This window comes from Anser cygnoides, chromosome 3 (assembly GCF_040182565.1).
Source record: "Anser cygnoides isolate HZ-2024a breed goose chromosome 3, Taihu_goose_T2T_genome, whole genome shotgun sequence".
Lineage (NCBI taxonomy): Eukaryota > Metazoa > Chordata > Aves > Anseriformes > Anatidae > Anser > Anser cygnoides.
In genome coordinates, this window is record NC_089875.1 from 13,658,945 (window position 1) to 13,670,951 (window position 12,007).

A 12,007-nucleotide genomic window follows, 5' to 3' on the forward strand; every position below is an offset into this window, starting at 1 on the left:
CAGCCTGGGCAGGACCCAGCACAGTGTTTCTGCATGTGGGCAGGGAGCAAGGCTTGCTACAGAGTCTTCTCTAGTCTGGGTGACTCTCAGTGGCAAAAGCAAGATGAGAGTCCTTGTGGGGTTTGTCCTAGCTCTGAGGGGCATGCATTTGGCTCTGTGAGCAAGCCTGAGAGCTGGGTGGATTTCTCAATGGGAGACTGTTAGGAAATCTCAGGCTTGGCTGAGTGACGTGGCTGCCTCGGCAGTGTCTGGTCGGGTAGTAGCTCACCCCGGCTGCTCCCAGAGCTAGCACCAGAGATGTCTTATTGCTGAGGACAGGGGGGTTTGCCAGAAGAACCACCTTTATCTCACTGCTGGCTGTTCCCAGCTCTGCCTGCAGCCCTGCACAGCTTGGAGGGAAGAGTGAGACTGGCCCTGTCGTTCGTTTGGACTCTACAGCCCTGAACAGATGAGGAGAGACACTGGTAAGTGCAGTACCTCTGGTAGAGGCCTCTCCAGCTCATCCCAGGACCCGCAGCCCTTCAGGATGGGAGACTGCTCTGTTCCCCAGCCCCGGCGTGGTATTCAGTGTGACTCAGGTGGGTGTTGGGCTCGCTGATTTGTTGTCCTGAAGGTCACATTAAACAAACCCAGTGGCATCACAAAGGTTATTGACAGGGATAGAGAAGCGGTTTACACAGAAAAGTGTGAAAAATCTTAGTCTGATCCAGTATTTATTTTAGTGTCAAGTCAATGCTTGGCTTAAGCAGTTCTAACACCAGCTCTTTGCTAGCCTGCCTCAGAGGAAAGTGGCAAGCAGCTGGGAGTGTAGTGGAGATGGGGACCTTCGCAGCCAGGAGTTAATGTTTTGGGGGCAAAATCCTCAGCTCAGAAAACATCTCCTTTCTTCATGTGAACAGGACAGAATTAAGTTTGAGCCTTCTGACCTCTAAGTTCTTGACTTCTGTTCTCACATTACAGCAGCAGCAAATCCTACTGCATGGGGTAGAAATCTATCCATCTGTACATGCAGTATTTCAAACGCTTATCCGCGTAAACTGTTCCAGACTTGATCAGAAATAAGGTTGTTTACTAGCAACAGAACTGGGAAATTTATTTAGTGTTGTTTTCTTCCCAGCTCTTTAGTTTTCATACTGAGTCTTCTTTTCATACTGAATCTTTACTCCATCATAGTTACTAGGGTTTCTGGCTTTCAATGTGTTTTCACCTCAAGGTACTTCCATTGCCTGATCTCCTATATATGCCTGAAATATTCCTGAATTCCTCCTTTCCTAAGTTCCTAAAATAAGGAAAGTAGAGTGTGCGCTAGGTCCTTTCCGATGTCAAGGAAAGTTTTCCTGTTGACTTGGGATGAGGCTAGAAGGACGGGCAGTGACGCACTCACTTTCCATTGCGAGCTGCCGCAAATAAGCAAGGGTATTAAACTGCAAGAGGCCAATAGCAACGCTTTTCTCTGCCCTTCTCTACAAAGCGGTGGCATTCTGCTGCTGTTTATGCTGACTTAAGTCTAGTGCAGTAAAATTCTTCTTGACGGTTTTACAGTATTGCATATCTTGCTATTACAAGTGGAATAACTGAATGTATGATATTAGTTTGGCTGCTGTATCGTCCTGCAGTTATCTGCTGTGGTTATGCTGGCTCTTTTGGATGTTAAGGTCCTTTAGGCAGGGACTGTCACCGAGTGGGGATGGATCCCAACGTTATGAAGGCCCAGTGTGCTACCAGAAGAGGGATTTGGAGGAGGTTTAGAAAGAATTGTGGGGCCACAACAGAGAGTGCGTTGGCTTTTGATCTGACTTTTCCTTCCACCTCCATTTAGGCCAAACTATTAAAACTTGTGTGTTCTGTCACTCGGAAGCTGTGTCTCAGGATTAAGGTGATGTAACTCAGGACTTTCACAGAGAGGCAGCAGGTACGTGGCTGTGGCGAGCCAGCTTTCTGCAAAGCTGCTCCCACTTCACATTGACCAGCCAAAGAAGCCATGGTGTGACAGTCACTCAGACCGAGCAGGAGTGCTCAGGTTTTTAATAACAGGCTTAACACCCTTCTGTAGGGTTACATTAATCTACAGGTACCTTAAAGGAGGCTGTAGCGAGGTGGGGGTTAGTCTGTTCTCCCACGTGCCTGGTGACAGGATGAAGGGGAATGGGCTAAAGCTGCGCCGGGGAGGTTTAGGTTGGATATTAGGAAGAACTTCTTTACTGAAAGGATTGTTAGGCATTGGAATGGGCTGCCCGGGGAAGTGGTTCAGTCACCGTCCCTGGAGGTCTTTAAAAGACGTTTAGATGTAGAGCTTAGCGATATGGTTTAGTGGGGAACTTGTTAGTGTTAGGTCAGAGGTTGGACTCGGTGACCTTGGAGGTCTCTTCCAACCTAGACGATTCTGTGATTCTGTAAAGGCTGCTGGGGCAGAGCCTGAGGGGACAGTACGAGGGATTACTTCATGGCTGCCCCCTTCACACCAGCGGGCGGCGCGCACCGCGCATGCGCCGCCGCCCCTCCCCGCCAGCCGGTGGTGCGGCGCTAGGACCCGGCGTGCCCGCGCCTTGAGCGCGCCGCCGGCGGCCGCGCGAGGTCTCGGCGGCGGAGCTCTGACGTCACGGCGAGTTAATTTTAAACCCGCACAAGATGGCGGCCAGGGACGCGGCGCGGCGCAGGGGTCCGGCCCGCCAACGGCCCGAGCCGGCAGGTAACGCGGCCCCCCCGCGGCGGCCCCGCCGGGCTGAGAGGCGCCCGGTAACGGCACCGAGCCGCCCCCACGGCTCCCGGTGGCGAGGCGCGGCGCGGGGCCGCGTCCCGGTCCCGTCGGCGGGGGGAGGCCCCGGGTTTTCTCCTCTCCCCCCCCTCCTCAAAATGGCGGGGGCGGCGGCGGGAGGGGGGCTCCGCTGCGCGGCGGGGGCGGCCGCGGTCCTCCGGTGCTCTCGTCGCTTGCCGGCGGCCGGTGACCTCGTTCCGTGCCGCTGGGGGAGCGGGGGGCAGGCCCCGGGGAGCTGCTTTCCGCCGGGCCGCCTCCCTCGGTGCGGGGAAGGAGGCGGCGGGCAGGCTCCCCGCGGAGCTGGCACGGTGCTGGTGCCCGGAATGCAGCCTCCTGCGGCGGGGGGACGGCTCTCCGGCTGGGCGTCCGGCCGCGGGCGTGCTGGAGTTTGCACGGCGCCTCCGTACAAGTTCATTTCTCCGGGATATCCTGCCAGCATCGCTTAGGCGCTTCAGATTTATAACTGCATATGCATCTTTGTACAAGTTCGTTTCTCCAGGATATCGTACCAGCGTAGCTCAAAAGCTTCGTCTTTACGACTATACCCACCGTGCTCCCATTTTAAGGGGGACCCAGGGCTTGCAGAGAGGCTACCGGTCTAAACGCCAATCCGAATTGCATCAGGTTTTAGTGCTGAACTGTTTTCACATCGCTGTACAACTCTTAATTTGTTAGAGTGGTTGAACTGGGCATGGTTAAACAAAAGCTAGCAGATGCCATGTGGCGTTGTTGGTTTGAATTGCTTTATCTGTGAGCCAGCTAGGAACTGGGAAGTCTAACAGCGCTGTAAACTGGCAGGTGCAGAGCAGCTACTCTGCTGACTTTCTTATGGGGAGGAAAAGGCAAAAACTACTGAGCGTGTGGAAATGGTTGAGTATGTTTGGCAGCACTACAACTTTAATGACTTAAAACAGTCCGGAGGTTGAAACTGAGGGTATAACGCTTGAGTATTGGTTTCTTATTTTTCCTCCCTCCACTGTTAGTACTGCTTAATTTTCTTTGGTAGTTCTCTGTTCTCAGCAGTACGTGGTTTAATAATCTTAGATAAAGTGTTAGATTATTGCTTAACTTTCTCAGGGCCAGAGTAAGCACCAGAGCACACCTGTAATAAATGGCCTTTAAGGTAGCTATGTCATCATTAGTGATGGAAACAAGAGCGTGTCACTATTAAGTTGCTTAGGTATTTTGGGCATGGAACAGCTTAATTGACAGGGTCTGCCTGTACAGATACGGATGATCTGTGCTTGCCTGCAGAAGAGCTTTCTGTATAATGAAATAAAGGAGTGTGGTAGACTGGAATAGTTGCAAGAAAAGGAATGTAACAGGAGAGGCTTATAACTTCTCTTGTACCATTACCAAGTGTTGCTTAACAGCTGTTCTCTTCCAGCTTACAGTAAAGTCACTAATGATGTTATAATCCCTCCTTAAATAATAGCCACAGCTCTCCGGTGTTTCAACTGGAAATCTTTTGAAAGCAGGCAGAGGGGTTGCGGAAGGCTGGATTCTTCCCTTTTCATGTTGTTCCCTTGCTGGCAACTTAAAGACACTTCTAAAATGGTTCAAGTTAAGCTGTTCGGTGCTGGAACTATCCTGAAAGCATTCCTTTAAATATGGTGCCCTCTCCTTGTTCAGGAGGCCAGGCTGCTCTTGTTTGTGTCAGGTGGGCTGGAGTGCGTGAGCCAGATCTCGTAGGGGGGCTGATACTTCTCAGGTACCGTGTGGTGACTGTGGTCCCTGTGTTTCAGTTAAATATCTGTGATTAATGCTTGCTTACTGACTAGGCTAATGAAGCGCTGCTGACTGGAGCAAGATACAGTGATACACAAGTGTCTGTGCTTTTCCCGTGTCCTAATAAGAATAGGAGCACTACCTCGAGCTGGCTAGACTGTGGATAAATGCAGGTGTGTTGGAGAGAAGGTGGGATGGGGATTTTTCTCCGCAATAGCAGAGCGCTTAGCTTCTGATGGCAGTGTCACAACCTCTCCAACTTTGAGGTTTGCCCAACTGTGATAACATGTAATGAGCAGACTGAAGTGCAGGTAAATGATTTCGTGTTTTCGCTTTGGTAGTGAACCATGTCTTGGTATGTTAGTCTTTTAGCACAAGTCAGATCACAGGTTTTATTTCAGCACTATAACTTGTTTCAACTTTGTGCCTGTCATTAGTGGAATGTTGTACATCTCATCACAGCCTGTAAAAAGTTTTAACTGTTCCAAGGACATTCATAAGGAAAGCTGCCAAGTTTCACTTAAATCTGTCTTTAAGTAAAGTTTGAAGTTGTTTTTTGTTACTGCACTGTAGTTATAAACAAACCCCATCCTGGGGATTATTTTTGAGGTTCTGATATGGCAGTCTTCTAACGGGAAGTTTTAAACTTCTAAGTTTGACTTGTTTCCTTGTTCTTGCTGTGTGCTGTGCCCACAATGGGATCTTCAACTTGCCAGTTTGAGTGCTGTTTTCCAACTTTTTGCTAAATCCTGCGTTAACATCTCAAACTTTCTACACTAATTGTTAGCGTTTCAAGGTTTTGTCTTTAATCTCAACTATGGAAAGTGAACAAGACACAAATATTTTATAGGTATCTGCATAGGCTTGCTGTGTTTGTCATTCATGAGCAACTAGAAACTTTCAGAAGTAATTACATGCATTGGTTCTGAAGACTTTATTCTTACTGGAAAACGTGTGGGTTTATTTCTCAAAACACTTCTAGCAACCTGAACTTTAATGTTGAGCTGTCCAGGAGGAAAGATGAAAGCAGCTTTACTTATTTGCTGAAGGTTGTTCTTGACATTAAGAGTATTAATTTATCCTCGAGCTGACTTTGACGTTGTAGTGCTGTAAAGTTGATTTACATCTGAATATATTTGCAGGGTGGGGGTTTGTTATGAACACCAGAACAAACATATGTTTCATGAGCAAGTTTGAAATACATGTGAAAACATCACTAAGACTGATGTCTGTTACTTTTGTTAGCTGCAAAGAGATGATTGATATGAAATGAGTACTGTCCATTAGAGTAAGCACACTAATCAAGTCATTACTATCAACAAATTAATATGTAATAGGAACTGATTTTCTCAGGGCATTGATGGCTAACTTGCCTGGCTTCTAACTTCTGTTTATATCAGAAAGATACTGATATACTTTGCGTAGTATTCATTTCCAGGAAAGCAAGATTCTGTGCATACTAAAGATATGTTTTGAAACACATTCACTATAAAAATCTGAGGAACTCAGAAGGTGTTTAAGCTTGTGAAGTCTTTTTACTGTCCACTTAGCAAACCTGAAATGAAATCTGGGGAATTTGAAGATCTGTCTGCCTTCTCCCACTGGTAATTCTTGGTTGACTTGAAGGTTACGCCCATTATCACACCCATTATCTTCTGTAGCTGTACAAACAAGTTGCTGTGAGGTGACCTAAAGCATAAAGTAATGCTGAGCAAGTAACTACCTGCTGGTGTCTGACCGGAGTTCTCACTCTGCAGCAAAGCAAGGAGCTTACCCTTACTTTTCCTTCTGGGAGGGAGCATACGCGTGACATTATAGCACCATGGATGGTAAGTTCACTTAATGAATTGCCTCCATAGCAGGTTGTTCATGTGCTTGCATGTCCTGAAGCTATCCATTTGCTTTGCCTGGAGTCAGCTACTGCAAACCCCTGCTACTACATGGGGTTGTTACTCCTTAAGGTAACAAGACTAGTTTGTTCCACATTCTGCTGTGAGAATAGTAGGTCTTAGTGCTTAGTGTGATCTCTGAAGCTAAATAAGTCTTTTCTCCCTTTCCCATTAAGTAAACAGAGAAAAAATAGCTATGCTAATTTTATAGTGGTTACTAGCTGGCTCCTGTTAATGGCTGGAAGAACTTAAAGCAGAATGGTTGACACCAAAGATGGCATTACTGAGCCATGCAGCATCCAGGGTAGTCTGACAAAAGTTCCCCGACTGAATGCAGGTAAATGAGTTATAGGATGACTTGATGAATGCATGAGCAGGGCTAAGAGGCTAAAATAATGATGTGTTATTTTCTTAGCAAATATAATGCAAAAGAGAAGTTCATTTGAAAACGAAATGCAGAAATGATTCTTGAAAGGCTAACTTTGAGAAGTCTTTCACCCTGCTCTTCTCCGTCCTACAGGAATGGATAAGAACTGTCAAGGCTGTAAGAGTGCACGAAGTGCCTTGTGAGAAAGGACTCAGCTTACAGCTCAGTCACTGGCCCTCTGATTTACAGCTTGTATGCTGTATGAAGGATATTCTGATAGACTTTGGCTAAGAGTGGAGACATCTCATTTATGTAGTTCATAGCTAACTTTTTCTTGTTCTAGCTGTATTTTCAGTTTTATTTTCATTGTAGAGGATGAACTAATTAGTTGTATTTCTGGGCTCACATGACCGTGACTTTTGCAAGGCAAGGTGGTTTTATTTTTTTTGGTGCTACTTAAGCCTTGGCAGATTTCTCTTAGAAGACTGACATAGAAGCTAAAACCTAAAACCTGGAAGGTGGCGAAGTTGAAGACTTGAACTAATAAAATGTTGTACAGATTACAGGCATAGGGTTTAGAATATAATTATCAGTAAATTGATACTGGAAAGCAGAACTTGGTTTGGTCTTGTGCAAGTTGTTGTTTGAGTGAGATGAGAATCAGGTTCCAGTCTGTAGTTAGTGTCAGAGCATAATATAGTCATGTTGGATTTGTAAATTTTTGTGGGTATTGGTAAAATATTTGAAGTGTCTCTTGAGCAATATGTTGTGTAATGATTCCAGGACAACAAGGCTTTTTTCTCCTTGGTTTGAAAATTGTATGGAAGCCTGTTGGAGACTATATTAACTGCTTGTACTGACGCGTTAGGACTAATTCTCGTACATTGTGCGTGCTTGGAAAAGTTGTTCTCACCTCTTATCTTCTCGAACAGGATGATACTGCTGAGTGGAAGAGTAAGTGTGGTTATTTTAACCATGTCTTTAAGCCCCATCCTGAGATACTACTGCCTGCAAACTTGTATGCGTTGTCCTATTTCCCTCCCTTCCTCAACTCTTTCTGCATTTTCAGCCCCTGAGGTAGGTGTAAGGGTCTTCTGGCTTTGGCTTATGGCTGCTTGTTTACCTTGATCTCTGTGCTGTGATCTACGTGGGGAACCTTAAGTAACTGGGAGAAATGAATGCGTGTGTAAATCCTCTGCCTAATATGGAAGTCATTACTGTAGTGATTTCAGGAGAGGAGCATTCACTCAAAGCACTTGAACTGCTGGGCATGGAGGCAGCAGCTTGGCTTCCTTTACTGCTATTGCACGGACATAGAATAGCAGTGAAAATACTGGTGTAGAAAACAACGTTAACGGTTCTCGATACAAGAAAAATAATTTCAGAAGTCATCTTGCTTTTAAGAGAGTGTTTTCTTAACTGCTTTGTAGTTCTAAACTAATACTAAGGGATTGTTCTTGGTAATGACAGCAGTGTGACTCTAAACATGGGCTGCAAGCTGCCCTTGAGGCAGTTATCACATATCTTCCAAGCAACAAAGTCTTAAGCTTGTCATGGGGATATGAGTGGGAATGCAGCACAAAATACTTAAAAGGAAATGTTTCTAAACGCCACTGTGTCAGACTTCTTAGTACAGAAATTGTTTGGAAAAGTGCAGTAAGTAATGCTTTCGGGTGTTGGGGCACAGAACTGGGGTATCTTCTAGATCTAATATAGTGCTGTAGAAATAAGTGGCTATTGGAAATCTATCATACATCCTGCTATGAGATTTAGAAGGGGGAAGAACCTTTCCAAATAAAATAATGGTGATAGGAGCGTTAAAAGAAGCAACTTCTGCTATTTAGCTTCATTTTTTTATTAGAAAAATGAACACTATTCAGTCTGAACACTTGGATAGCAGATGTGAATAACTACTTGTGGAAACTTCAGGTGCTACTGAGGGTCCTGCTTATTTGGAAGACCCTTCAAATGCAGTCTACTACATTTAAAGAGGTTGGAAGTTGGCTTGTGATACACTGAGACTAAGAATAACATTCGGTGTAAGTACTCTGAGTTGCAGACATATCACCGTTTCATTAATCAAATATCAAACCGAGCTGTTTGGTCTAAACTGTTGTTGACTTCTCATTTCTGTAGTGCCCTAGAACTGACCAGATTAAGCTTTGGTGATCTTTACAAAGCAGTACACCGCTATCTTTGTTTGGGTTCATCTTGTAAAGTTGGACTTAACCCCAAGATTTATCCTCAATACACTGGGAAGAAGGACTTCTTGAATCCACAGACTGAGATCACTGCGTGGGGTCTACAAAGACAAACCTGTTGGCTGCAGGGGGATTAAACATAGTCTTCAGACAATTGCATATTTTCTTCCTGTACCCAATTGCAAGGTGGCTATTAAAGCACTTGGAGATTAAGCATAGGATGTGCTGTCCTGCAGAAAAGTAGTTAGATTGGCTAGATGTACTGGCATTGAGAGCTTGAAGTAAATACCAGTAGTAACCTGTTCCCCTTCTGTCTGCTCCTCACATTTGGGATTATTCCCTCTTTTTCTCAGCGCTACACTCTCCACAAGGCTTGACTGGTCAGCCCCTGTTAGCATACAGGTAACAATGGCATTTGCTGTTCCAGGAAAGTGCTGGTTTAAAAAAAAAAAAGTGAAGACTTTTATTAATGCTGTTTGAGGCTGCAGTATTAACAAGGGCTGTGAATGATGTTAAAGAAGATTAGGTAAGTGTTGAGCCCTTTGGACTGATGCAAAGGTGCTTGTAGCGTGGAACTGAGCTACTGAAGTGGGAGAGTTTTTATAGCGCCCTTGTGACAAATTAACTGCTGTGATTTTTGCAACCAGGACTCAGCAGAGAACTCTGAATAGGTACGGTATATTCAGTAGGAGTGTCCAAGGGAACTCTCCTCTGGTGCAGGAGGGCCTGCGCTAAGCTCAAGGTCTTCCCGCCAGTTACTCATCCTAGCCCGCCTTCCTGACAAAACTAAAACTGGTGTTAACCTGCGTTTGCAGAGGAAGGAGACCTTGTTAAGTGAAGGTTAACAAGTGTGCTGGCTAACCCTACCTAAATCTGAGCTCTTTCACATCTAGACAAATCCTTGGCAACGCACCGTCTGATCCAGTTACAGCCCAGTTGTCTACCCATCTTTGCAGAGTTATCACATATCGCTCAGTCAGTGTCCACATGAACACACTTCTTAACTGTACTTGTGTGTTCGGGGGGTCTGGAGAAGCTTTCCAGCTTGCCTCGCTTGTAGTTACAAAGCCAAACGTTTCTTTTGGCACCGGTGCTGAGTCGAGCATCTTGTGCCTCCCCCTCATTTGTGCTGGTACAGCTGTTTCAGAGGCTGCGGGGTGCACAACACATCACCTTGTGTTTGTTTGCTGAAGATAAGTTTGTGCCTGGACATGGGACAGTGGTGCCAACGCAGAGGGCAGCAGTCGTGTGCTGTTCAGCAGTACAGATGAACTTACCCTATGCCCTGGGCTCAGATAACGCAGCTGCGTAGCTCCACTCTGCCTGTCTTCACCTCTGGTGCTTGTTGGACTGTTACAGAGCTGATACAGCTTGTAGAAAATGATTCGTATTGGATTGCTTTTTCTGCTGGTGTTTTTTTTTTAATTGGCTTGACTCTCAGCAGTGCTGGATGCATTGCAAAATTAGCAGGAAAGGCGGCGTGGTACTGCGTGGGGCTGGAAATGGGAAGGAGTGGGGGAGCCCTTGTGTGAGGGGGAGCTTAAACCTCAGCTGTGCTGCCGAAGCAGGCTTGGAGAGGCAACAGGGGAGGGAGGAGGCAGATCCTGGCACTGTCCCGTTGGCAGGAAAGATGCACTTTGAGCTGTTGTCTTTGCAGGGGACTTCAGCCTGGCAGAGACATGGAAATGGTGGAGAGCGGGTGTGGGGTCGTGAATGGTGTGGGCTCGGTTAGGTGTTGCCTTGAGTGTCGTGGGTTAGTTGCGGGATAGTGACGGGGCAGCCCAGGGCTCTTTCTGCCTGTGGTTAGCAGCAGGGACTGCGGGGAAAGCTGCTCGCGTTGTAGCCCTGTGAAAACAATTTCTTCCTTCAGCCCTGATAAAGGGAACACGCCAAGGCGTGACTTTGTTTTTGTTTCAGTTATCCCCGAGATGTGATTTGTGTGGTATGTTTTGCTTCTTCCTGTTTTGCTTCTTGGTGTTCTGGGCACTGGTTTTGTTTGTACGTGGTGTTTTCCTGTTCTGTGAACATGAAAGGGACGCATGACTGAGGAAAACACATTGTGTGTGTGTGTGTGTTAGTGACGCTGCCAGGTTAACCATTTTCCTTGGAAGAGAGAGGAGGGAGGGATTGAAATACTCCATGAAGATGTCTGGAGGTAGTTACTGTGTCAGCTCTGCTAGGTACATGATCTAGAGAAGGCAGTTTCTTAATGGAAACACAGTCTCTCCCTGTACTGCTGTTAACTCTGAAATTAAATCTAGAAAACTAATAAAATTATAGAGTTCAGTGCTGGAAAAGCTGGATGGAGGCTGTCTAAGCTGCAGGTATTTCAGGGGAGGCAGGAAACTGGATGCAGGCTGAAGGCTAGGCTAGAAGATCACTTTGCTTGGAGGCTTCAGATCAGAGCATGGTCTGATCCAAAAAAAGCCTCCTGACTTGCTCTTTTTCTTAAACTTGTTGATGTTCCTGACTGACAGCTTGTTTATCCTGGAAGTGAATACAAAAACTTGCCCTCCAGCATGTCTCCCTGTATAGTAAAACTCAGCACTTGCTTGAGTCTGTGGCCACATTACAGATGTGGCTGGGTGACTAAAGCTATTCTGGCCACTAATCTAAAGATCAAACGTGGGATAATTGCAGTTGGCATCTCTTACCTTGTTCCTATCCCCCTGTTCTTCTCACTCAAAAACGTGGTTTGGGATAGCCGGTCACTGTCTAAGTTAGTAGTTGCTGACATGTGGGAAGTACCTACAAAGTATATAAAAATGCAGTTACGGACTAAAACAATTAGAAAATACTGGCTGGATCTTCTAGGGTGGGCAACGACCTTAAATAAAACAATACTCTGAACTGCAAGAAGTATACCTGCTTTATATCTATAATGGCCTGCGGGGGTCTAGTTAGCCTGCGGTCTTCACAGAGCTTTCACTCTCTGTTTTTGGAGTCCACGGCGATCTAGGGCACTGTCAGATCTGGCCTGTTCTGCTTCCTGTCCTCAAGAACTCGGGGCATGGGGAGAAAGGATGAGGAAAAGGCCTTTTAGTGCTTCCATCTACCTTAGTCTTCA

At 46.1% G+C, this 12,007-nt stretch overlaps 1 protein-coding gene across 10 annotated transcripts in view; it reads left to right on the forward strand.

The window, feature by feature from the left end:
- The window catches only part of ATL2 (atlastin GTPase 2), a 55,632-nt gene that overhangs the window by 13,285 nt on the left and 30,340 nt on the right, over nt 1-12,007 (forward strand). For 4 of the 10 annotated variants that reach the window (XM_013196154.3, XM_013196156.3, XM_013196153.3 and 1 more), the window contains exon 2: nt 368-578. The exons of 1 other annotated variant lie outside the window; for it this stretch is intronic. In XM_013196154.3, the coding sequence (XP_013051608.1) occupies nt 449-578 (130 nt within the window). In that variant the 5' untranslated portion in view covers nt 368-448. Of the gene's footprint in view, nt 1-247; nt 579-2,536; nt 2,690-6,164; nt 6,313-12,007 lie in introns of those variants that run through there. 5 more of the 10 variants (XM_013196161.3, XM_013196160.3, XM_066995496.1 and 2 more) reach the window with 4 other exon arrangements.